A 22,137-nucleotide genomic window follows, 5' to 3' on the forward strand; every position below is an offset into this window, starting at 1 on the left:
GGTGCCCAGCCATGGGTTATGTTTTCGTCTACGCTCGACGCGAAAACAGCCTCGCAAATAAAATGTACACGAGGCTGTCGACAGTAATGTGAATTGTTGTTGTCGGCGATGTTTTTGAAAAGAAGGAAAGAGGAACGAAGAAAAAAACTGCCGGAGCTCATTTATGGTGGAGACTGGACGCTGCGGGAGACCATAGTAACCATAAATGCTGCAACCTGGCTTCATGGAGCGCCCACAACATGAGCCCACGCCCCTCCGGTTGATCGAAGCACCCTCTACATATCAAACCGCTACGGCGTTGCCTATCCTAGGCATCGGTTATGCTTTGAGAAGTTACATTCAAGTTTATATCTCATAGCTTTTAAGTGCTCCTAGGCACTGCTTTTCCTTTCTGTTGACTCTCAATTCCTCCCTGTCCTTGAACGATTTCTGGTTGTTTGTTGCTCCGCTCCCTAGAAGGTCAAGATGGATTACGAGGCGTTGAAGGACCAGTGGAGCGATGTTGAGGATCGTGATGGTATCAGACTCAGCTGGAACACCTTTCCAAGCTCGCGCATGGTTAGTTGCAGCTGGAACTGTCGGATTTCGTTGATAATTGCAGGTTGATGCTAACTGTCCTCATGTAGGAGGCATCCCGCTTAGTTGTCCCCATCGGAGCAATGTATACGCCCCTCAAAGAAAAGACCGACACCCCATTATTGCAATACGAACCTGTGACTTGCAAAGCTCCTTGCAAAGCAGTCCTCAATCCTTATGCGTGCGTTGCAGTCTCACTATAACGCAATCATGATGCTAACCGCTTCGCGCGATATTGTAGGAATGTCGATATCCGAGCCCGAATCTGGATATGCCCTTTCTGTTTGATGCGCAATCCTCTTCCACCACACTATAAAGATATCACAGAGAATGCTATTCCCCCAGAGCTTCATCCTCAGAGTACCACCATCGAATACCGATTGGCGCGTCCCGCTCCCGCTCCTCCGATCTTCGTGTACGTTGTAGACACTTGTCAAGAAGATGATAGTCTCCAGGCTCTCAAGGACTCCCTCATCATGAGCTTGTCCCTGCTCCCGCCAAACGCGCTTGTTGGTTTGATCACATACGGCACTATGGTATGAGATGTCCGCTTAGTATTTTAGCTTGAAGGGGACTAATGGGCCAAACAGGCGCAAGTACATGAACTCGGTTACGGTGAATGCGCCAAGTCTTATGTCTTCCGTGGAAGCAAGGACTACGCCGCCAAACAGGTGCAGGAGATGCTTGGACTGCTCAACGCTGGAGTTCGTCCCGGTGCTCCCCAGCAACCTGGTCGCATGCCTCCTCCCATGGGTCCTGCCGCTCGCTTCCTCCTCCCCGTACAGCAGGCCGAGTTCCAGATCACCAACATCCTCGAGCAGCTACAGCGTGATCCATGGCCGGTTGCGAACGATAAGCGTGCTCTGAGATGTACCGGTGTCGCCATTAGCGTTGCTGTTGGATTATTGGAAACGTCGTTTCAGAATGCAGGTGGACGTATTATGGTCTTCGTTAGCGGTCCAGCAACAGAGGGCCCTGGTCTTGTTGTTGGCCCAGAGTTGAAAGAACCTATTCGATCTCATCACGACATTGATAGGGACAACATCAAATATTTCAAGAAGGCAGTCAAGGTATGCTTCATATATTCGGTACTGGTCTATGATGTTATCTAACAGCGGCTTTAGTTCTATGACAATATTGCTAAACGTGCGGCACATAATGGTCACGTAATTGACCTCTTCGCTGGTTGTCTTGATCAAGTCGGCATGTTGGAGATGAAGAACATGGCCAACCATACTGGCGGTCATATACTGTTGACCGACAGCTTCACATCCTCTCAATTCAAACAATCGTTCGTCCGAGTTTTCGATAAGGATGAGAACGATAATCTGCTTATGGCCTTTAATGCATCTCTCGAAGTTCTGACCACAAAAGAGCTCAAAGTCACTGGACTTATTGGTCATGCTATTTCATTAAACAAAAAATCTAGTAGCGTCGGAGAGACCGAGTGTGGTATCGGTAATACTTGTGCATGGAAGATGTGCGGTATTGACCCTGCTGCCAGCTATGGGATCTATTTCGAGATTGCAAACCAAGGTGGACCGGCACCAATGCAACAAGGACCTCAACGTGGCATGATGCAATTTCTCACATATTACCAACATTCCTCTGGTCAATTCCACCTACGCGTAACGACTATTGCTAGGAACCTCAGTGGTCCAGCCGGTGACCCGGCTCTTGCTCAGTCATTTGATCAAGAAGCAGCAGCAGTCCTCATGTCCCGTATCGCTGTCTTCAAAGCCGAGGTTGATGACGGCCCAGATGTGTTGCGTTGGGTCGATCGTATGTTGATTCGGTTATGCTCCCGCTTCGCTGATTACAGAAAGGATGATCCAACATCATTCCGCCTTGAAAAGAACTTTACTCTCTATCCACAGTTCATGTTCCATCTTCGGCGAAGTCAGTTCCTGCAAGTTTTCAACAACTCTCCTGATGAAACGGCATTCTACCGACATGTCTTGAACCACGAAGATACTGGCAACTCTCTGATCATGATCCAGCCCACGCTCGATTCATACTCTTTGGAGCACGAGGGCGCTCAACCTGTCTTACTTGACTCCGCCTCCATCCAACCTACTCACATTCTCCTTCTTGATACATTCTTCCACCTCCTCATTTTCCACGGAGAGACAATGGCAGAATGGAGGAAAGCTGGATATCAGGACCAAGAAGGTTATGAGAACTTCAAAGCGATTTTAGAACAGCCCAAGGAAGATGCTAGAGTGAGTAAATGTCTTCCCTCACTGTCGTTACTGTGCTAAACCAATGTCCGCAGGAACTGATTGCGGACCGTTTCCCACTACCCCGATTCATCATTTGCGATGCCGGTGGCTCACAAGCCCGTTTCCTCCTGTCAAAACTCAATCCCTCGACAACCCATTCTACTGGAGGATACGGTGGCGGTGTGACAGCACAAACTATCTTTACAGATGATGTGTCGTTACAAACTTTCATGGAACATTTGATGAAGTAAGTAAAATCTTCATCTCACAATTATTTCATTTCGGATGCTAACAGAATTACTAGACTTGCTGTGTCAGGCACCAACTAAACACGGAGTGCAGTTCCATAAACGCTCGTTGGCGATGAGAATCTGTGTGGCTGAGTGTACCTTTAGCGGTTCTTTTCCATCCGTCATTTTGTTTTACGATACATTCGATTGATAAATTTTCTATTGTTTCAACCTAAATCGTAACCTTCGCAGGTAGACAAGTGTTGGTTAAAATTAATAAGTTCTATTGTCAATAATTTGTAGGGGCCAATTCAACCGCTCCATAGACCTAACCGCTTTTGGCATGGCCTCGCCAATTCCTTAGATTAGATCACGTGCTTCGGCTAGCACACAACATTCCCTCCCAATAAATTTCCACACTTTTAAAAGTCTCAAGCTTGCGAGCCTCTCCTACAAGCACCATTCACTTCCCTCTCTTTCTTTCTAACCCGAGGACGATAGACTACCTTACGCACCCTCGCCATGCGTAAGTATCATCTCCTTGGTGCGGCATATTTTATTGCCAGGCGATTGCTGACATGAGAAATCTTTCTCTTTGAATAGCTCCCAAGTTCGACCCCAATGAGGTGAAGATCATTCACCTTCGGGCAACCGGTGGTGAAGTCGGCGCTCAGTCTGCACTTGCTCCCAAGGTCGGTCCTTTGGGTTTGTCGCCCAAGAAGATTGGTAAGGAATTCTCTGTCTTTGTTGCAATTTGAAGATGTTTTTTCGTGATTGCTAACTATATGAACAGGTGAAGATATTGCCAAGGCTACCGGTGACTGGGTTAGAGCTTCCCCCTCAAGCTATTGTTGAGAATCGGGCCCGAGCTGTGAACTAACAAGCAATTTCGCGATAACAGAAAGGTCTCCGTGTCACCGTCAAGCTCACCATCCAGAACCGTCAAGCCACGGTCTCTGTCGTTCCCTCCGCCTCTTCCCTCGTCATCAAGGCCCTCAAGGAGCCCCCTCGTGACCGCAAGAAGGAGAAGAACATCAAGCACTCTAAGTCCATCCCTCTCGACGATATTATTGATATTGCTCGCACCATGCGCTCCCGCTCTCTTGCCAAGGAGCTCCGTGGAACCGTTCTTGAGATTCTTGGTACCGCTTTCTCTGTCGGTTGCCAGGTTGATGGCCGCAGCCCCAAGGACGTCAGTGATGATGTCAAGTCTGGCGAGATTGACAGTATGTTTTGAAATTCACCTATATAAACGTTTGTTTACTAATCCATCGGTTATTAGTCCCTGAGGAGTAAACGATTGTTGTCAACGATTTTCATTCCAAAAAAGTTGTTCTTTTGCACCAAGACTCGGTTGAGATACCCCGAGTATATCGTGTTAGATATGAGAAATTGATGACGATCTGATATCAAAACAAAATAATTCTAATGAGTCATGACCTTTCCCTTCGATAACAGTTATCGATGTTTTCTCCTTTTCGTTCTGTCTTGCTTCATATTCTGTCTCCCTGCAGTCCCAAGTCCAACCCCAATGAAAAGGGAACGACAACCTTTGCCACACTCTGGCCATTACCGTCCGATTTCTATCGGAATTACAAGCTCCACGGTAACGGCCTATTTTGACGCAAAGAAGATAAAATTTCTTGACCTGTTACTCACCGCGATATCTTTTCGGAAAGGATTTCTTTTTCGAGGTGGATATAGTGGTCCATCTTTGTTGGTCTACATGTCAGTTGTAATTTGAGAAGAATGTAGTATGTGCGTAGAAGGTCTTGATGTATCTTTAGTTTAGGATTGGAATTGATTTTATTCTTACATTGTCTTGCGGATAGGTCTTGCAACGATGTCTCTTGAAATTAGGGCTTGGCCTTCCAAGATAACCCTAAAGACCTTCAATATAGGTTTACTTGTTACCTGCCCTACTTAGATCCGGGCTAGGCTTTGGGAGTAGGGCTATCCATTTACCTATGAACCTGAATTGGTTCGCGTACCGATACCCCCGGTGGTGCTAGATGACGAATGCCCGTTTGGACAGGTACAACTGACTTCCGAGGCTTTTCATACCTATTTAATGACACCCCCCTACAGGGACTGACTAGCTTTTTCTTACAATGAAGACGTGAAGATAGAGTCTGATGAGAATTATCATCAACATATCCAATAGAATTTCACACACGACGTCCTTGCTAGACTAGATTAGTGTCCATCCTTCACACCTTCTCAACATGATCAACATTCGACTTCGGGTCATCCGTCACCTCTTGCTTTTCGTTTGCAGTCGGGTATGCCACTCTCCAGACAGTATACCAAGGGCGTCGGAACAGACTAGCTAGAGCTTCAATTGATTTTCCTGTAGTATCCTATTCACATATGTGAGCCTCTCCTTTCCTTCTATCGGAGGGAGGATTATACGTACCAGCCTGGCAAAGAACACCGTACAAATAAAACCATAGAACACAAAAGCACTCCATTTCTCCATCGCAGCTAGTAGACTAGACGTTTCCCGCGAAGAAGCAAAATAGAATAACCAATGAAACGCCATTGAAATCGACATATTCAGGGACCGAATGGGAATAGGGAAAATCTCAGGTCCCAGGACATATGGAATACTGAACCGACCGATACTCCACGCAACAGCCTGGAAATATATGGCGACGATCGCACCTGTGGATGCCCGTGAAGCACATGGTGTGCTGTTGATATGTGCAACTGTCATACCCTTGGTAATACGCGAGTGTGACTATCTGTAGACAGATGCCCGTCATGAGCGAGCGACTGCGTCCGATAAAATCCATTACAAAGATACCGAATAGCATCGTACTGACGAATTTCACAATCGCGTATATTCCAGGAGCGAGGAGGGTGGACTCGGTGCCCTTGACGCCGAGATATCCAAAGATAGTGGGTGAGTCCTGAGTAATTGCGTTTGCGCCAGATCGTTACGAGAATAATGTGGACATGAAGATGAGGAAGAATCGACGCCTGTTCACGACAGGGATGAAGGTTTCTTTGAGTTGATCTCACAGCGTGCTGTTACAAACGGGTTCGACCTCGTGTAGGATTTGGATTTCTATGGCCTTGATTTCTGAGAGGATCAAAGGGTGGTCGGCAGGTAAGTGTCTGATCTTGCACAATGTGGCGATTTCAAGTTATCGTCTGCCGGTTGAGAATAGCCATCGGGGTGATTCGGGATAGATGAATGTTCGTATACCCCAGATTGTTGCTGGGACGAGTTGTAGAAGGGTGGGGAGCATCCATTGTGTTTGTTGGTTCCTGTATATGATTTGGCCACGCCGTAGTTGATGAACAAGCCGAAGGCGACGCCTACCATTTGACAGGCGGCGTACTGAAGTATAAGGAGACCACGTATAGCTTTTGGGGAGATCTGTTTGAGAATAATGAATGTGAATAGCATATTTCGAATAAGGATTCTAACAAAAGCTGGTAGGTTGACCAGGAACGCCGCATGTAGTCGTCATTTTAAGTGGTCTGGGGGAGTTGGGGAAGTGATACAGGTTAGGGCTTACTGGATAACTACGGCTTTCCTTCCGACGAATCTTGTCTACTTCACACAGAGCAGACAACTAGCCTGGGTATCAACATTGAAAATTAGATATTTATATTGAGGATCGACATCACGTCTTAGGTATCTATGACTCTACCGTCAATCTGGAGTAAATCTGATTTACAAATACTTCGCCTCTGTACCAGTACTATTCAAAGGTTTTCACAATAGAGACCATCTCTCTCTATAGAAAGGTATTTTGCTACAAACATTGAGAGTAGTATGGGTTCACTACTTGACAAGTGTAAGGCGAAACACAAGTTGTGGGACCAGTCCAGCCATTTCCTCCACACTGCCCCCAGTGTGCTGCACCGGTGCCTGAACCGGCGCCAGTCGTAGTCGTTGTCGCGGGACTTGAGGTGGTTGTGGGTGTCGAAGTGGTGGTAGTGGTGAGAGTGGTTGAACCACCAGCACCAGATTGCAAACCAGCAAGAATACCATAGTAAGCAGGCTTCTTTTTATAGTTCGAATCCCATGGGCAAGCATCACCTTGGCCTGAGAAAGTTCCAGGAACCCATGAATGCTTGTCCGTGAAGTCCCAGAGTGTGATACCGACGCACCCCTTGGTCTGAACGCAAGCAGTAGTGGTGGTCTGGTAGTCGGTTGACTGCTGAGTTTGGAGAGCGGAGGTATCTGGAAGAGTCATGCGGATATCAAGTTCGGTGATGGCGACATCAACACCGAGAGCAGTGAAAGCAGCCATGTTTGCTTTCTGGGAGGCAAGGCTGGGTGTCTGTCCCACAATGAAGTGAGCCTGAAGGCCAACGCCGTCAATACGGGCACCAGCCGCCTGGATCGATTTAACTATATTCTGGGCACCGGTAGCCTTTGCCCCAGGGTATTCGATGTTGTAGTCGTTGTAATACAGTTTAGCGTTAGGGTCTGCGGCGGCAGCGGCAGCAAAAGCAATTGGAATGTATGCCTCGCCGATGTGTTGATAGAAAACGTTTTGACGATATGTACCGTCTTCGTTCAAGGCTGGAGACTTCGCTTAGCTCGAGGTTCAACGGCTCTAAAAGAGGACCTCGTAATAAGGCGACATACCTTCATTGACGACGTCCCATGCGTAGCATTGCCCCTTCCAGTGAGTGACTACTCCGTTGATATGCTCTTTCAATGCAGCAATCAGAGTTTCATTGGTCCATGAACCCGAAGTAACTAAATAAATAGCGCATCAGTTTCCTGCCCAAGGCCTTAAAGATTGAGAGATGAATGTTGATGTATGCTTGCTTACTATATGACGGTAATTGGTTATACCAGACGAGATTATGGCATCGCAAGTAGTCATTGTTAGTCTTGGCCAAACTCGCGATCTGGTCGCCTTGACTGAAAGTGTAAGAACCCTGTGATGGCTCGGTGGGTTGCCACTAAATAGGTTATTGATTAGCTCAATATCACAGGGTTGAGAGGTGCTGACGCTTACTTTCATCGAGTTGGCGGGTGTGATTTGGCCAAAATCATCTGTCTCTAGATTCGGCAGGTATTGAGAGTCGCTCAAGTCTCCATTATCAACCGCAGTACCAAAGTACAACAGACCAGCTGCTTTTGCGGCGGTATTCAGTTGAGCATGGGCAAGATGCCCGGCAGCTAGGGCTAAAATAAGCGGTTTTACTGCAACCATACTGATGTCCTCTTCCAAGAGTGTTTCCTGAACTTTGTGGTTGTACAATTAGAAGTTCAAGGAATAGCTTCGTCACAAGCTGAATTGGCCCTTATATATCAGCGTCGAAATTAAGGCCCGCGCTCAATAGCATGCCGTATTTAGCCTGATTCGAGCACTTGTTTCAACCATAATTTTTTCGATGTTTCATCAAATATGCTTCCATCACGATGGTCAGAAGACATATTAGCCGATTACACTTTTGGATAAAGTCTAGAAACGGCAAAGAGAATCCAGGCGAAAGCATGGACCGAGATTCCCCTGGAATTATTGCTGTTATTAATACTTCCAAAGCAGTTATGCACCCCGCCGGCAGTTGAACCCCATAATGGGGCCTCGGGGAACACATGTAGCTCCTCCCGAGGTCTTTTTAGGGCTTAATATGTTCTTATAACTTTATCCAGTCAAAAGATTTGCGCACATAGGCTTCAGATTGCTCGCTCTTTCTATAGCATAGAGAATTAGTAACAACACCTCTCGTTAGTTTCATCAAGTGATTTCTGCTTGGGATCAAATAACTGAAACACTTGAGACTTTGAAATGTGAGGCGAGGACGGTCTAAGCTACTCCACTTATAAGTTTTAAGCATAATTTATTCGAGACGATCCGATATTCCCCTTGGACCTTGATATACCACCTTGGAACCGGCTCTGTAGGGCAAATACTGCACCAATGAAATGTGCATTCTCTCACGTGCTTACGTCTATAGGCTATACTCGTGTCACATAGTATGTAGTCAATTATATTCATCTCACAACCAAGACAAAAAGCCCTAACAGCCTGAAGAATACAGTCCGGTTAAAATCAAGAAGAAATTCTTGGCTCGTACCGCTGGCATATTGGCAGGAATATTGTGCTGGGCATGTTGTCTCGTGTTACTCTTTCAGTTTCTATAGACCCTGCATACTCGTGCTCTATTACTATCAACACTAGATGTTTCGATAGTGGAGTTTGTTTCTTCCAATCTTCACCAACGTGCCAATATTTATCTCGAAAATTGGATTCTTGGCTGAGTGAACTTAATCCGCTGATGAAATTATTCATATTCATTTCACCCGGTCTTTCTTCGGAAATGTTGAGGAAAAACCAGTGGAATTAGTCAGTATCATATGACTCTGTTAACCCTGACTCCTGATCTGCTAGAGACCAATGTCATCACCAAATGTACCAACAGGCTGTGCTTTACATTTTTTCCAGTTTTATCCAGTCTACTATTTATATTGCGTCAACTTCGACCTTCCACACACGCTTTTTGGACTCATCTCATCCTGTTCTGAGCCAGCCGTTTGCAGTTGAACACCCTCGTCCTAATTATTATATACGCGGCAAGGATTCTCAACAATCATATTGTACCACTGGGTATCTGATAGCCACTTTCACAAAGCCTTCAACTCTCCTCGAATATCAATCTTTGGCGCATCAATCGGCAGATGCACAGATTTGTTTGCAGGATTGACATGAGGCCAACCGCTCCCCCAAAGCAGCGAGCATGACGCTGTATCAGCAAAGCTTTGGATAACACTTTGCATGTTGTGGAAATCATCTGGACTGCGACAATAGAGAGCGGATATCTCAACATAGACACGGCCAGACTATAGCAGCTCTAGAAAAGATCTGAATTCGGAACTGCAAATATCCGCCGGCTCGGCGCAAGCATTGTGGTCTGCAATTATCGTGACAGTTGATTTCTTTATCATGAAGGAGAAATTGCTTTAATGCAGTCCATGCCTGGAGAGGTAGCTGCGCAGAAATACTCCAGCCGTGAGTCTTGGCCGCATATGATTGCGCTACTAGGAGAAATTGTTCTTAAAGACTTGCTAAATCAGACTGGTTGTCTCCATGGATACCATGAATACGCCAAGACCTGACCCCGAGTTGATGTAGGACATCAACATGTGAATTATCTAGGTTGGTCCAACTTTCGTCCATGCATATCGTCCCGCGGGCAAGTATATGCGCGTACTCCTTGCGAATGCGAGAGAAGTGGGCCACTAATCCATCGTGTCCATCTTCAATTGAGGCTTGGACTAAGACTACCTGATTCGTCAGGCTGTTTTCGACCAATTCCCCAAGAGGCGCAGGTCCATGTGTGTAAGCGCGAGTGGATCGGAATGGGTACCATTGAAGATCGAAGCAGTGAATGTGGGTGTCCCACGAGCCCGATGGAAGGCTCACGTCCATATCAAGTAATAATTTCTGCCTTCAGCTTATACTGCAATGGATAGTATGTTGCTTCCATTCAAATGATCTTTAAACCTCCATATGTTTAGGGAAAACGCAACACCGCATACTTTCGGCCCTCGATCAGACTAATGCCGCTGCATACCTACTATTAATCTCCGTGCCTCCATGACAACACGATCAGCTAGCTACAAGTCCCTCTTTGATCGTTTATGTATCGGTGATTATCCGACGCAATGCCCGAAATTGCAGAGACAAATATTGAAGTCCGGAGTTTTTGCGGGGGTGTATCAGAGGCGAAGTGTATACAAAGTATACGACGTAGAGTATATATAAGGTATAACAGGATTGAATAGATTGACAAGATTTCGAAAAAGTGCATATGTACTCGTACATATGTCAATAATTTTGAATCGTCGTCCAGAAAATGACCCAATCAGCTTCAATCACCGACAACCAGCAGGATAGTAAGGGGTAGGTACAATGTACCTGCTGGGGCGAGGACTCTCAAAATGGCACTGGCTCTGATATCATTACCTATCTCTCCTACAATCCTGAGTTCAGGATGAAAGTTGAGCAACGTCTGAGACGGAAAATTGATCTTCGCATCCTATCCATGATTGTCTTGATTTACATTATGAATCACCTCAATCGCAACTCTATTACAAAAGCTCGTCTATATGGCCCTCAAAAAGATCCTGATCTCAATGGAGCGGAGTATAACACTCTATTTCCATATTTTCTGCAGGCCCTATCGTGCTGCAGCTTCCCTCGACACTGTTGATGACGAAGTTGAGGCCATCTATATACTTGGTGAGACTTTCTGCTTTCGGTAACTAGTTATTATTGATTGACCTTGTTTTGACTTATGTAATCGAGTCAACCTGCACAATGCTTTGGGGGATCATCAGCGCATGCACAGGGACCACCAATAATAAGCCAGCATTCTCCTCGTCAGATTCTTTCTCGCACTTCTTCCCAACCCTGATTCAGTAAATTGGATTCAAGAATAATACAACGGTACTCCTTCTGACCTCCCCGCCCTATGTTGTGACCTTTATTTGGGCCATTGGTTGGGCGTGTGTAGCAGACAGCCGCCAAATTCGCTTAATAGCAGCTGGCATTTCTCAATACTGTGCAATTCTAGAAACAGTTTTGCTCATATCTGTTCCCGGTTTTTGGGCCAGGTATCCATTTACCTTCCTCACCTCCTGTGGTGCTTTTAGCGTCGACGCGACGACATACGCTTAGATCTCATCAACAATCACCCAACCTGCCGTGAAACGAGCCGCTGCAATCGGACTTGCAAATACCTGTGCCAATATTGCTTCACTGTTTGCAAATTACTTTTGGCTGGATGAGTATAAATCCATGTACAGGGAGTCCTGGGGTTGCGTTTTGGCTTTTGAGGTTTTGGGACTATCCTGCATTCTAAAGTTGCGCTTCATTTTCCAACGCGCCAAATAAGAAATTTGATAAAATGGTAGCCGGTACTAATTTTAATAATGTGATTGCTATGGCACGGATGGATGCTACTACGAGCATTGCGGTTTTGAATGGCTTTCGATATGTTGTATAAGTTGGTTCGACTAGGCTGGATGGATAACTTGTCTATAGAGCTTGATATTGAACGTTCACCATATACTGTACCTAGGCGAGAAGAAGTAACACGTACCTAATATTAGTGATGCTTGAACCATAATGCTTCGTGATATTTCGCTGGCATTATAAGACGTGGTGGACCTTTAGACTCAAAAAGACCAGATGTCTACCCTACCTAGGCTGGTCCGTCTGATGATACATTTCTGCACTAGGCTAGGAGATCAATAATGAAATACATATTAGGTAAAACCGTACGTAAATATCTCTAACACCAATGATGGAACAAAATACATCTATGTTGGAACGGCGACAAATATTATTGACAAAAGAAAATCAGAATACAAAACTCAGTTCTGTCCAAACAAAGTAGCAGTCATCGATCGATCTTTCAAAGACGATGTATCATTAGTTCATTAATCACTTTATAGCTTGCTCATAGAGACAAAGTGAGGAACGTTCTTAGCTGTAAAGATGTCCTTGTGGTCAGCCTTGATGATGTCGGCAGCCTGGGATAGTGAGCTAGTTAGTTATAAAGCTAGAAAACAAAATGGGGAGTTTAACTGACCTTCTCTCCAATCATGTAAACGGAGTTCTGGATACGGCAGTCAGGAATAACCGGGATGATAGAGGCATCAGCAACACGGAGGTTCTTAATTCCGTGGACCCGGAGTTTGGGGTCGACAACACCCTGGTGGATGTTCTTGGAAAGACGGGCAGTACCGCAAGGGTCTAGATGGAGAACATGTTAGCACGTTTATGGATACATGTTAGGAGGAAAGAACTTACGGAAACCAGTCTGGCTTCGGTCCAAGACAACACGTCTCATGTCAACGTCAGACTCAAGGGGCATCTTCCAGGGATATTCAGCAACAACAATGTCCTTAAACCCAGCACCCTTGGTCAAGACATCGTATGTCCACCGGATACCTTCACGCATGGCCAAGATATCAAGGTCATTGCCGAAAAAGTTGAGGTTGATGTTAGGTTGAGTAAGAGCGTTGGCGTTGTTGAGAGTAACTTGACCCTCGGACAAAGGACGAAGCAAATCGACAATTACGGTCATGTGGCTTCCCTTCTCGGGCATGGGGTAATGCCACTGGAAGGCACTGCTCCAGAGAGAGACGAAATCGAGCTCGAAGTGAGGCTGACCAGCAGGTCCGAAGGGATCAAGGCCACCATTAGCAACTTTGGCTTCGCGGTATTCAGGGTACTTGTTCAAGCGCTCGTCAATACGGGGGAAACCGACAAGCTCCAAAAAACCGGAGCTAGCAGGACCAGTCTTGTCCTTCTTATAGCTAGCAATGGCGGCATCATTGAGAGGACCTGGGCGAAGGATGTGGTCGTCAAGAGCGTATCCATCCTTAAGCTGAAGGACGAAAGGAACGATAGGGTGATCCAGCAAGTGCTGACCGACGTGAGGAGATTCGATCACGGGTTCAATCCCGTGCTTGGCCAATTCGGCAGCAGGCCCAATACCACTGAGTAAGAGAAGCTTAGGGGTCTCAAAGACACCTTGGGAAACAATGACTTCGCGGCTAGCATAGACGCTAATCTCGGTGCCGTAGACTTCGCTAATGACAGTAACGCCAGAACAGACCTTGGTAGTTGGGTCAATGATCAACTTCTTTGAGTAGACTCCGTAGAGAATAGTCACGTTGGGCTTGTTCTTGAGATACAAGAAGCTACCCTGGCGCTCACCCTTGTAGATAGTGTCGACACAGTGTGTCAAACCACGCATCTCACCAGAGTAGATGTCCTCAGTCAAGACACCACCCTTGTCAAGCCAAGCCTGAGTGAGGGCATCACGGAAAGGCTTCATCTCAGGGACCAAATCGGCGTGGGAAATGTTGACGGGGCCGCCAGTTCCGATCTTCTTGAGGTCGGAAGAGTAGAGATTCTCGTCATCGTGGTAGGTGGCACACTTGCGGAGGTACTCAACACAGTTGTCCCAGGTCCAGTCAGAGCCACCGAACTGCTCCCAGTCGTCGAAAGTGGGCTTGGAGCCAGGAATCCAGGTGAAGTAGTTGGCGCATGTACTTCCACCGAGAGCCTTGCCACGGGTGTTTGGTTTCTCAACTCGCTCGTAGTCGTCACGCTTGATCATGGTGGTCTTGTAAGCCCAGTCATATTTGCTGCCGCGGAGGGTGAAAGCTTTTGATGGCGTGGTTATTTCCTCAATCTGGTCGGGGTTGGGGATACCGGCCTCAACAACCAGAACGCGGACATTAGGGTTTTCGGCAAGTCGACCAGCAACAGCATTACCGGCGGTACCACCACCGACGACGATGAAGTCGAAAGTATTTCCGTCTGCAACGAAGGCCATGATTAGGTATTAATGTTGTATTTTTTGTTTGTCGGAGTATGATTTTGTATAAAACCACCAGGGCTGATGCTCTATAATGGAAATTTTGCTTTTCGAGTGAACTTTTGATATTTGATTGATGATCTGACTGAAGCACGACACAACCGGCGCTCAATCGCGGGCTATATATGCCTTTCCTTCTCTTTTGTCTTTCTCATAAATGAAGTCATAGATGAAGCCATTCCGTCAGATGTTCCTTGCCGCGTTCCGTGCGGCATCGTCGTCACTCGAGTCCGCTGAGATGTTTAGTCATATTCCTGAGATGCTTACTGTTACTAAAAAAGGCAAAACTAGCTGAAAAAACTCTGAGGAGTTGAGTAGTACCCGGGGAGTTAGTGGAGTTAGTCATTAGTTGAGATCTATTTATTCATCCTGCAAAAATATGCCTCTAAACTATGACGCAAGCGGCTCGAGATTTGTAGGGGAAAAGCCCCGGAACCGCGGAAGCCCTAACTTTGCTGACGGCTTTGCTTCGGCCCATTAGTACCCCTTCCTAAAGAGGAAATACTATTTTACGTACATCAGAAAATACCGCAGTTGCGCCGACGATAACCTCAAATAACGGTGTAAACAGTTTGTTTGTGAATAGACTGGCTTTATGGGGTATTAAATCGGTTCTCATCCCCAGAGGGGACTGTCTACTCAGACAGACAGCCATCCCTTGTAAGGACACATCAAAATAATAACACATTCATAATGTCTAATCCAAAGTTCACGACCGCCGAAGGTGAGAGATTCGATACATTGATTGTCCTTCTCTAACATCCTCCAAGGTCATCCCATTCCAGACCCCTCTGTCAGCCTTACACTACCTACAATTGGAGGCGGTGGCATCACCACACTCGGTGACACAGTCCTCCTTGAGACGCTTGCACACTTTAATCGTGAACGCATTCCTGAACGGTGGGTTCAATATTCCCACGTCCACGTGTCTTCAAGCTGATATCATACAGTGTTGTTCACGCCAAAGCCTCCGGAGCGTGGGGAGAGTTTGAAGTCACCAATGATATCTCTAAATACACATCTGCCAAATTCCTCAACGGTGTTGGCAAGAAGACTCCAGTGCTCTGGCGACTGAGTACCACTGCTGGTGAACGCGGTGCGGCAGATACCGTCCGTGATGTTCGAGGTTTTGCTGTCAAGTTCTTCACAGAGGAAGGTAACCATGACATAGTTGGAAATCACATTGTACAATTGGCCTGTTGTCCCGTTTGCAGTTGCTGGTAATAACTTTCAGCAGCCTGTGTTCTTTGTCCGTGACCCGATCAGATTCCCATCCCTCAACCGAAGCCACAAGCGAGACCCTGCAACGAACCGTCCAGACTGGACTATGGTAAGTACTCTAAAGCTACGCCGAGTCTCTCATAATGCACGAGCTAACGTATCTAAATTTCTCAGTTCTGGGACTTTCATGTCAATCAACCAGAAAGTGTCCACGCTTTGATGCACCTTTTCGGCTCTCGTACAGTCCCGGACTCTATCCGCCGCATTACAGGTTTCGGTGTACATACCTTCAAGCTCGTCGCAGCAGACGGCAAGATACGCTACTGCAAATTCCACTTCAAGCCTACAGCTGGCGTCACTTCATGGTCATCACATGATGCCACTCGTATGGCCGGTGTGAATCCCGACTTCCACGGTCAGGATCTCTGGGATGCCATTGCTCGCGGAGAGTACCCGGCCTGGAAACTCTACTTGCAGGTGATGGAGCCTGAACAAGCTGAGAACTACGGCAGGGCTCTTTTTGATATCACCAAAGTCTGGTCTCACAAGGACTTCCCCTTGATTGAAGTTGGTCAAATGACACTGAATAAAAATGTACGACCTGACTTTAAGTGCAAATAAGTAGTAGACACTGACCAGGACATCCAGCCCGAAAACTACTTTGCTGAGATTGAACAAGCCGCCTTCAGCCCTGCGAACATGGTCCCCGGTATCGCCATGACACCGGATCCCAGTAAGTAGCCAACAACTTTCCTGTCTCTTGGGCATTTTGCTAAGAGATTACCCAGTGTTGCAAGCGCGTATGTTTGCCTATGCTGATGCCGCCCGATACCGTCTCGGTGTCAATTACACACAACTTCCCCCTAACCGAGCCATCTGCCCCGTCTTCGCCCCCTTTGAGCGTGACGGATATGGAACTATTACTCGTAACTACGGTGGTGAACCCAACTACGTGCGCAGCACATTGAGTACCGGCCGTGTCAGCCAACAAGCTGTGTATAACACGCCCATCACCGAGCGCATTGAGCGTAACGCGATCTTGGCCCAGAATGAAATTCAGGTTGACGACGACGACTATATCCAGCCACGCAAGTTCTGGATTCGAGTCATGGACGATAATGAGAAGAGGTTATGGATAGCCAATGTTGTGGAGACATTGGAGACTGTTCCTCCTCAATTACGGGATGCTGTCGCGGCCATGTTCAGCAATGTTGATGCCCGTATTGGTGAAGCTTTGACCGCTAAAGCCAGGAATAACGCCCATATATAACTGATACGAGGTCTCTTATAGTATTTCTGATTTATAGGAAGGGTCTTTTTTTCATGGACTTGGTGTTTCGAGTTGGGGCTTTTCTTTTCTCCTTCTATTGTGCTTGCAAGGATAAATCATGACACCTTTAACGGGAAAGATATAATTACTATCACTATATATTCAGGAATAAAATCTGATCTGAACCTAAAGGAATCTACATGTACTCATCGCTAATCCAAAGAAGCCACCAAGAACGCGTAAAATGATCAGAAGCGACCTCCTGCATCGAGCTCCACTGGCGGAATAGGGAGTTGTCCATGAAGAGACTCCGGTGAGTAAGCATGCTTCAAGCGATTGCCAGTTACCATATAATAATCCGGTGGGTTTTCAACCCGACCAGAAGCTAGTATTGTCTTTTTTGTGCAAACGACGACGGAATATGAATCCTCCCAATATGACCAGAATGCCAACTGCAGCACCAATTGCCGCTCCAACTCCGAACCCGGCTTTGCACCAATACTGAGGTCTGTTGAAGATGTAGCTGTGGTATTTGAGGCTGTTTGTTGTAGTTGGTGGTGTCGATGTGACACTTGCGGTGCTTGTGATACTAACGGATCCTGCCTTGGAGATGCCGGTTTTGTCTAATAGACGTAGCTCATTAGAAGGTAATTCAGAACAATTTCAAGAAGCCGTAGATATATGCCCAAGTATCTTGGTAGCGTTACGTACCTGTGAGGAACTGAGAAAATTGATACTGCTCATAATTGTACGAGGTCAACCTGCAACAGTGGCATTGTCCAGGAAATCTTTTGTCCACACAGAGCTCCATTTCTCCCGCGAAATAGGTGGTGTTTCTCCGTCGATGAATGTCTGCTCGAAGTTACCGCCGAGTGCGCCATTTGGGGCTGTCCAGAAGCTCTGGACCGTTTCGGCGGATACTATGCGAGAAAGAAGGATTGATGCGAGGAGCTGAATGGACCGCATATGTAACATGTATATAGTTGAAAATAATGTTTGATGAGTGGAAGGAAGTCATACAGCATCCTTCAGAGCAGGAATATGAGCATGGATTGTCGGAGGGATAGGAAAAACATATCGGACAGTAATGAGCACTTGGATGTTATTCGACTCTACGAAAATAGATGTCTTCATAACCAGTTCCTCCGTAGCATGGTACGAGCAGGATGGCGAATCACGTTCTACAATCGAGCCAAAGGCTCAACACCTCAGCTGCTTTGCAGGAGGAATGGTTGCCCTCGGAGCAAAAATGTTTGAACACACGGAAGACATATCTGTGGCTCGCAAGTTGGTAGATGGCTGCATTTGGGGGTATGACAGTGCGCCGTTGGGTATTATGCCGGAGGTGATGTATATAGTTGCCTGTGAGGAGAATGAAGATTGTCACTGGAATGAATCCAAATAGTTCCGTGGAGTAGAGATTGCTTTGACTAAGCAGTCGGCAAAAGCTATATTCCGACATCTCGCACTAGGGGCGTCAGAGGTTGATGATGGCAGACATATCCTACGGTAGCTCCCTACGTCCTCTAATGATGTCAACCGGTATAAGGACTGACGGAAATACATGTATCAGACCCGAAGCAATCGAGTCAATATTCATCCTATACCGAATCACCGGTGACCCAATCTGCTCAGAAAAAAGCATGGACTATGTTCAATAACATCATTCAACACACCGTCACAGACATTGCGCATGCAGGCCTGGACGACTGCACGATTCCTCATCCATCGGAACAGGATCGGATGGAATCCTTTTGGCTGGCAGAGACTCCGAAGTATTTTTACCTGATATTCTCGGAGCCGGATGTGGGTAATTTGGGTGAGTATGTGTTGAATACTGAGCGCATAAATTACGGAGACCTCACTGATAGATTGAAGGTCATCGTGGTGATACATACCTGACAATGTTGTGAGGATACTGTTACAATAGGAAATTTAAAACAGAGAACGAGCTGATGGCAAGATGTAATTCTATTGCATTAGCTAAAACAATGCTTTTATGCTGTCATTGTATACTTTGCCATCAATCCCTCACTCGCCGCAAAACCTTCCGATTGAGATGCTCAGGAGCAACCGACTGAATCCCCGACAGATGCAGCGTCAAATTCAAATCAGCCAATATACACCTGAGCACATGCGTCACGCCTGCCTCACCCGCAATCGCCAATCCATACGCATACGGCCGCCCAATAAGCACCATCTTCGCTCCAAGCGCCAATGCCTTTGCAATATCCGCTCCTCCGCGCACGCCAGAGTCAAACAACACCTCAATCTGATCACCCACCGCATCCACAATCTCAGGCAGGACATCCAACGACCCAATCCCGCCGTCTTGCTGTCTACCGCCATGATTCGAAACCACGATACCCTGCACCCCAGCCTCGACCGCACGTCGCGCATCCGCCACACTCTGAATACCCTTTAACACAATGGGACCATCCCAGTGGTCCTGAAGGAACTTGAGGTCTTCCCAACCATGACTTAGTCCCGGGAATATGGTATGCGCCCACTCAGACGCGGCTGTGGCCATGTCCTCTTCGATCTCTACGCCATGTCTCTCACGAAACTTTCGTCGAAACACGGGGTCAGAGAAACCCAGCTCGACGCCAATCTTGTCTGCGCGCAAGAACGGGTTGTACCCGTTATTAAGGTCTGACGGCCTCCAGCCCAGAATGTATGTATCCAACGTGACCACAAGCACGGAGTAACCAGCATCACGCGCACGTTTGAGCAAACTCGCCGTAATCTCATTATTCTCATTCGACGGCCAATATAGCTGATACCAGCGTTTTCCATCTCCGCTGGCCCGCGCAACATCCTCAATACTAGTAGCAGCAGCACTACTAAAAATGTAGGGAACATGCTGCTTCCTCGCAGCCGTAGCAGACGCAAGCTCGCCATCCCGATGAAAGATACGCTGCACACCAATCGGCGCAATAGCAATCGGATAATCATATTCCTGCCCAAAGAGGGCAGTCTTGAGACTCGGAAAATCGGATTTCACGAGTCGTGAGGGAATCAGTGCCCATTTACGAAAGGCCGCGCGGTTATTGTCATCTGTCTCGCGGAGTCCCGCAGAACCCCAGATGTAGCCGTAGCTGTCGGCTGGGAGGATATCCTTTGCTAGGGATTCCCAGTCGTGAGGGTTGAAGCTGATGGCGGGTTTGACGTTTTCGAGGCCGTTGGCGAAGACCTCGTTTTCGTAGGTGAAGGGGGTTGGGTTTGCCATGTTGATTGTAGGTCTGTGTTGATGATGTTGGGATTAGAAAAGCGCAGGTGGTCGAGGAGGTATTTATGCTTTCTGGCATGAGACTCACGTCATCTTCAAATCGATGTCAGCGCGGGCCGATGCGAGAGTCAACTCCATTTCCGAGAACGTCATTTATCGCTGGATGTCACTGGCACCATCAATGAGAATCGTATCACACATCCGTCTTAAAGACATTGGCTTCGATATGCGATTTTCATACATCTAGCTAGGTACATACGTAACGATATCCGGGAGACATCTCTCACTTCCAACTCAGTTCCCGTAGGAGCTCTTACTGTGCATGCAGTCATTTCCAGCTCATAACTATATTTCCATTCTCATATCTGAATATTTTGTTATCGACCATCAGATCAGATCTTAAGAATCACGATCTATCGGCCGAGTACTGGGCGGGCTATCATTGACATCATGTCCATGTACCTACCCGCATAACCCGCAAATGCCGCTCTAACTGAGATCCAACAAGCACTTTCGAGATACTACTGGGTTATACTGTACGTACCTTGACTTGAAATCAAGCTCGCCAAGCTTCTCTTTCACTCATGCAGTTAACGTTAGCTACAGCTTTCACGTAATCCGCAGTTCGGCCGGGCCACTTTATCTTGATAACATACGATTTGGCAATGGCTTCATTCCGCTCTACCTCTCGGTTTGCACTGAGTTTTGCATAGGACCAATGCTTGGAACATATCGGGGGAGTAAGTACTTACTATTCTATCCCTCATTCTCATCTTCGGAACGCCTTCGTATGGTATCATCCCAGGCCTATATCTCTCGGGCAGGTAATTTCCCGCGAATTTGATCAACTAGATGCCCCCTGAGCACTTCAGCGATGACCGATATCCTTTTCGCTCTTCTGGCTTTTCTGGTCATGAAAGAGAAATAGAAATAGACAGATCAGTCTCCGTCAATCATCGTGCATTTGTCTTAATGCAATGGCTCCAACATCACCGAGATACGTCCCGTCCCGACGTGCAGAAACCTAAACCGGGGGGGAGGGGGGTTTGAAAGTGTATCAACAATTTCTTCATGATACGTTTCAGACTGGCGACAGTTATCCGCGGCGGGAGTTCCATTTGGCAGGTTCCTTATTTCAATGCTTCATTATGCTTGCATATGCAGGTATGTCACGATACGGAATCGACTTTATTTTGTTCACTTAATTTATGCAGATATCGGTTGTATCTACTTACCATCAGTGCAATGAACGAATACAACTGTAACAACCTGCCGGATATTCAGCATACCTATGACAGCAGCAGACAATATTCACTTGCATCAGTACTTCCTCAGGGAATTTTGCATAGTACTCCGTACAATCCTATGAAATGACTTGGCATACCTGCCAAGTCAGGACACATTAGGGCTAGGTATGCATAGGAATAAGGCTCCACGGAACGGTTGGTAGGTCGACAGTAGATATGTGAACTGGTAACAGGCCAAGAACGGTACCGCACATAGACCTGTCGACAACACAACAGTACTAGTAGTACTCCGTAGACACAGCCGTATGGAGTATTCCGTACAGATCGTCTCTACTAACGACTTCAGATGTCGATCCTATGAAAGGCGTGGGGAAAGTGGGCCACGACTTTACAGGTTTCCATCAAATAAATACTATAGTACGATGTACTATGTACGACGTACTATGTACTATGTACTATGTATACTATAGTAGACCGGGTTCTTTGCTAACATGATTAATATATTGACGGGTGAATGAATGGACTGACCGGATGCCAAGGTTCTGCAGGACACCCAAATGGCCGTCGATATTATATGCGCTTTGACTTGTTCAGGGAGGGTTCGGAGATTGGTTGGTATAACCCGACTGACTTACTCGTAAAACAAGAATGAATAGACAGAGCATGCGTCGTACAACTATTTTATTATTTGTCTGTTGGTTATTCTTCCGAGCATGTCCTCTTTGTTCTGCGCGTGAGGCTGAGCAGCCTTAGGAATGAGGCAGCCATG

At 46.8% G+C, this 22,137-nt stretch overlaps 9 protein-coding genes across 9 annotated transcripts; 4 read left to right on the top strand and 5 right to left on the bottom strand.

Annotated features, from left to right (window-relative positions):
- Positions 1–465: 465 nt before the first annotated feature.
- Positions 466–3,259, top strand: TSTA_019530 (protein transport protein Sec23, putative; the record flags this gene model as incomplete). Its single annotated transcript, XM_002484080.1, has 7 exons — positions 466–558; positions 627–757; positions 818–1,112; positions 1,167–1,646; positions 1,701–2,798; positions 2,852–3,045; positions 3,103–3,259. The coding sequence occupies 7 exons, from the start codon at positions 466–468 to the stop codon at positions 3,125–3,127; spliced, it is 2,316 nt and encodes a 771-aa protein (XP_002484125.1). The 3' UTR covers positions 3,128–3,259.
- A 210-nt stretch (positions 3,260–3,469) lies between these two features.
- Positions 3,470–4,848, top strand: TSTA_019540 (60S ribosomal protein L12). The gene is made up of 5 exons (XM_002484081.1): positions 3,470–3,554; positions 3,632–3,754; positions 3,822–3,853; positions 3,930–4,254; positions 4,311–4,848. Exons 1-5 carry the CDS (start codon positions 3,551–3,553, stop codon positions 4,322–4,324), a joined length of 498 nt encoding a protein of 165 aa, XP_002484126.1. The 5' UTR covers positions 3,470–3,550; the 3' UTR covers positions 4,325–4,848.
- Positions 4,849–5,238: 390 nt separating this feature from the next.
- TSTA_019550 (uncharacterized protein) lies at positions 5,239–6,443 on the bottom strand (the record flags this gene model as incomplete). The annotated part of the gene is made up of 5 exons (XM_002484082.1): positions 5,239–5,388; positions 5,445–5,721; positions 5,747–5,940; positions 6,070–6,153; positions 6,240–6,443. 5 exons carry the CDS (start codon positions 6,441–6,443, stop codon positions 5,239–5,241), a joined length of 909 nt encoding a protein of 302 aa, XP_002484127.1.
- Positions 6,444–6,795: 352 nt separating this feature from the next.
- Positions 6,796–8,214, bottom strand: TSTA_019560 (endo-1,4-beta-xylanase, putative; the record flags this gene model as incomplete). The annotated part of the gene is made up of 4 exons (XM_002484083.1): positions 6,796–7,571; positions 7,638–7,751; positions 7,828–7,960; positions 8,017–8,214. The coding sequence occupies 4 exons, from the start codon at positions 8,212–8,214 to the stop codon at positions 6,796–6,798; spliced, it is 1,221 nt and encodes a 406-aa protein (XP_002484128.1).
- A 1,415-nt stretch (positions 8,215–9,629) lies between these two features.
- On the bottom strand, positions 9,630–10,434 carry TSTA_019570 (uncharacterized protein; the record flags this gene model as incomplete). The annotated part of the gene is made up of 3 exons (XM_002484084.1): positions 9,630–9,801; positions 9,839–10,058; positions 10,101–10,434. 3 exons carry the CDS (start codon positions 10,432–10,434, stop codon positions 9,630–9,632), a joined length of 726 nt encoding a protein of 241 aa, XP_002484129.1.
- A 1,816-nt stretch (positions 10,435–12,250) lies between these two features.
- TSTA_019580 (GMC oxidoreductase, putative) lies at positions 12,251–14,488 on the bottom strand. Its single transcript, XM_002484085.1, has 3 exons — positions 12,823–14,488; positions 12,602–12,765; positions 12,251–12,542 (listed from the first exon to the last, which is right to left on the bottom strand). Exons 1-3 carry the CDS (start codon positions 14,357–14,359, stop codon positions 12,459–12,461), a joined length of 1,785 nt encoding a protein of 594 aa, XP_002484130.1. The 5' UTR covers positions 14,360–14,488; the 3' UTR covers positions 12,251–12,458.
- Positions 14,489–15,094: 606 nt separating this feature from the next.
- Positions 15,095–17,080, top strand: TSTA_019590 (catalase, putative; the record flags this gene model as incomplete). Its single annotated transcript, XM_002484086.1, has 7 exons — positions 15,095–15,125; positions 15,172–15,301; positions 15,352–15,586; positions 15,639–15,731; positions 15,797–16,216; positions 16,271–16,355; positions 16,411–17,080. The coding sequence occupies 7 exons, from the start codon at positions 15,095–15,097 to the stop codon at positions 16,890–16,892; spliced, it is 1,476 nt and encodes a 491-aa protein (XP_002484131.1). The 3' UTR covers positions 16,893–17,080.
- Positions 17,081–17,979: 899 nt separating this feature from the next.
- On the top strand, positions 17,980–18,794 carry TSTA_019600 (endoplasmic reticulum mannosyl-oligosaccharide 1,2-alpha-mannosidase, putative; the record flags this gene model as incomplete). The annotated part of the gene is made up of 2 exons (XM_002484087.1): positions 17,980–18,274; positions 18,466–18,794. The coding sequence occupies 2 exons, from the start codon at positions 17,980–17,982 to the stop codon at positions 18,792–18,794; spliced, it is 624 nt and encodes a 207-aa protein (XP_002484132.1).
- Positions 18,795–18,915: 121 nt separating this feature from the next.
- On the bottom strand, positions 18,916–20,259 carry TSTA_019610 (FMN dependent dehydrogenase, putative; the record flags this gene model as incomplete). Its single annotated transcript, XM_002484088.1, has 2 exons — positions 18,916–20,134; positions 20,210–20,259. 2 exons carry the CDS (start codon positions 20,257–20,259, stop codon positions 18,916–18,918), a joined length of 1,269 nt encoding a protein of 422 aa, XP_002484133.1.
- Between the last annotated feature and the right edge of the window lie 1,878 nt (positions 20,260–22,137).

The sequence above is a fragment of the Talaromyces stipitatus genome, genomic scaffold, assembly GCF_000003125.1.
Source record: "Talaromyces stipitatus ATCC 10500 scf_1105507295549 genomic scaffold, whole genome shotgun sequence".
In the NCBI taxonomy this organism is placed as follows: Eukaryota; Fungi; Ascomycota; class Eurotiomycetes; order Eurotiales; family Trichocomaceae; genus Talaromyces; species Talaromyces stipitatus.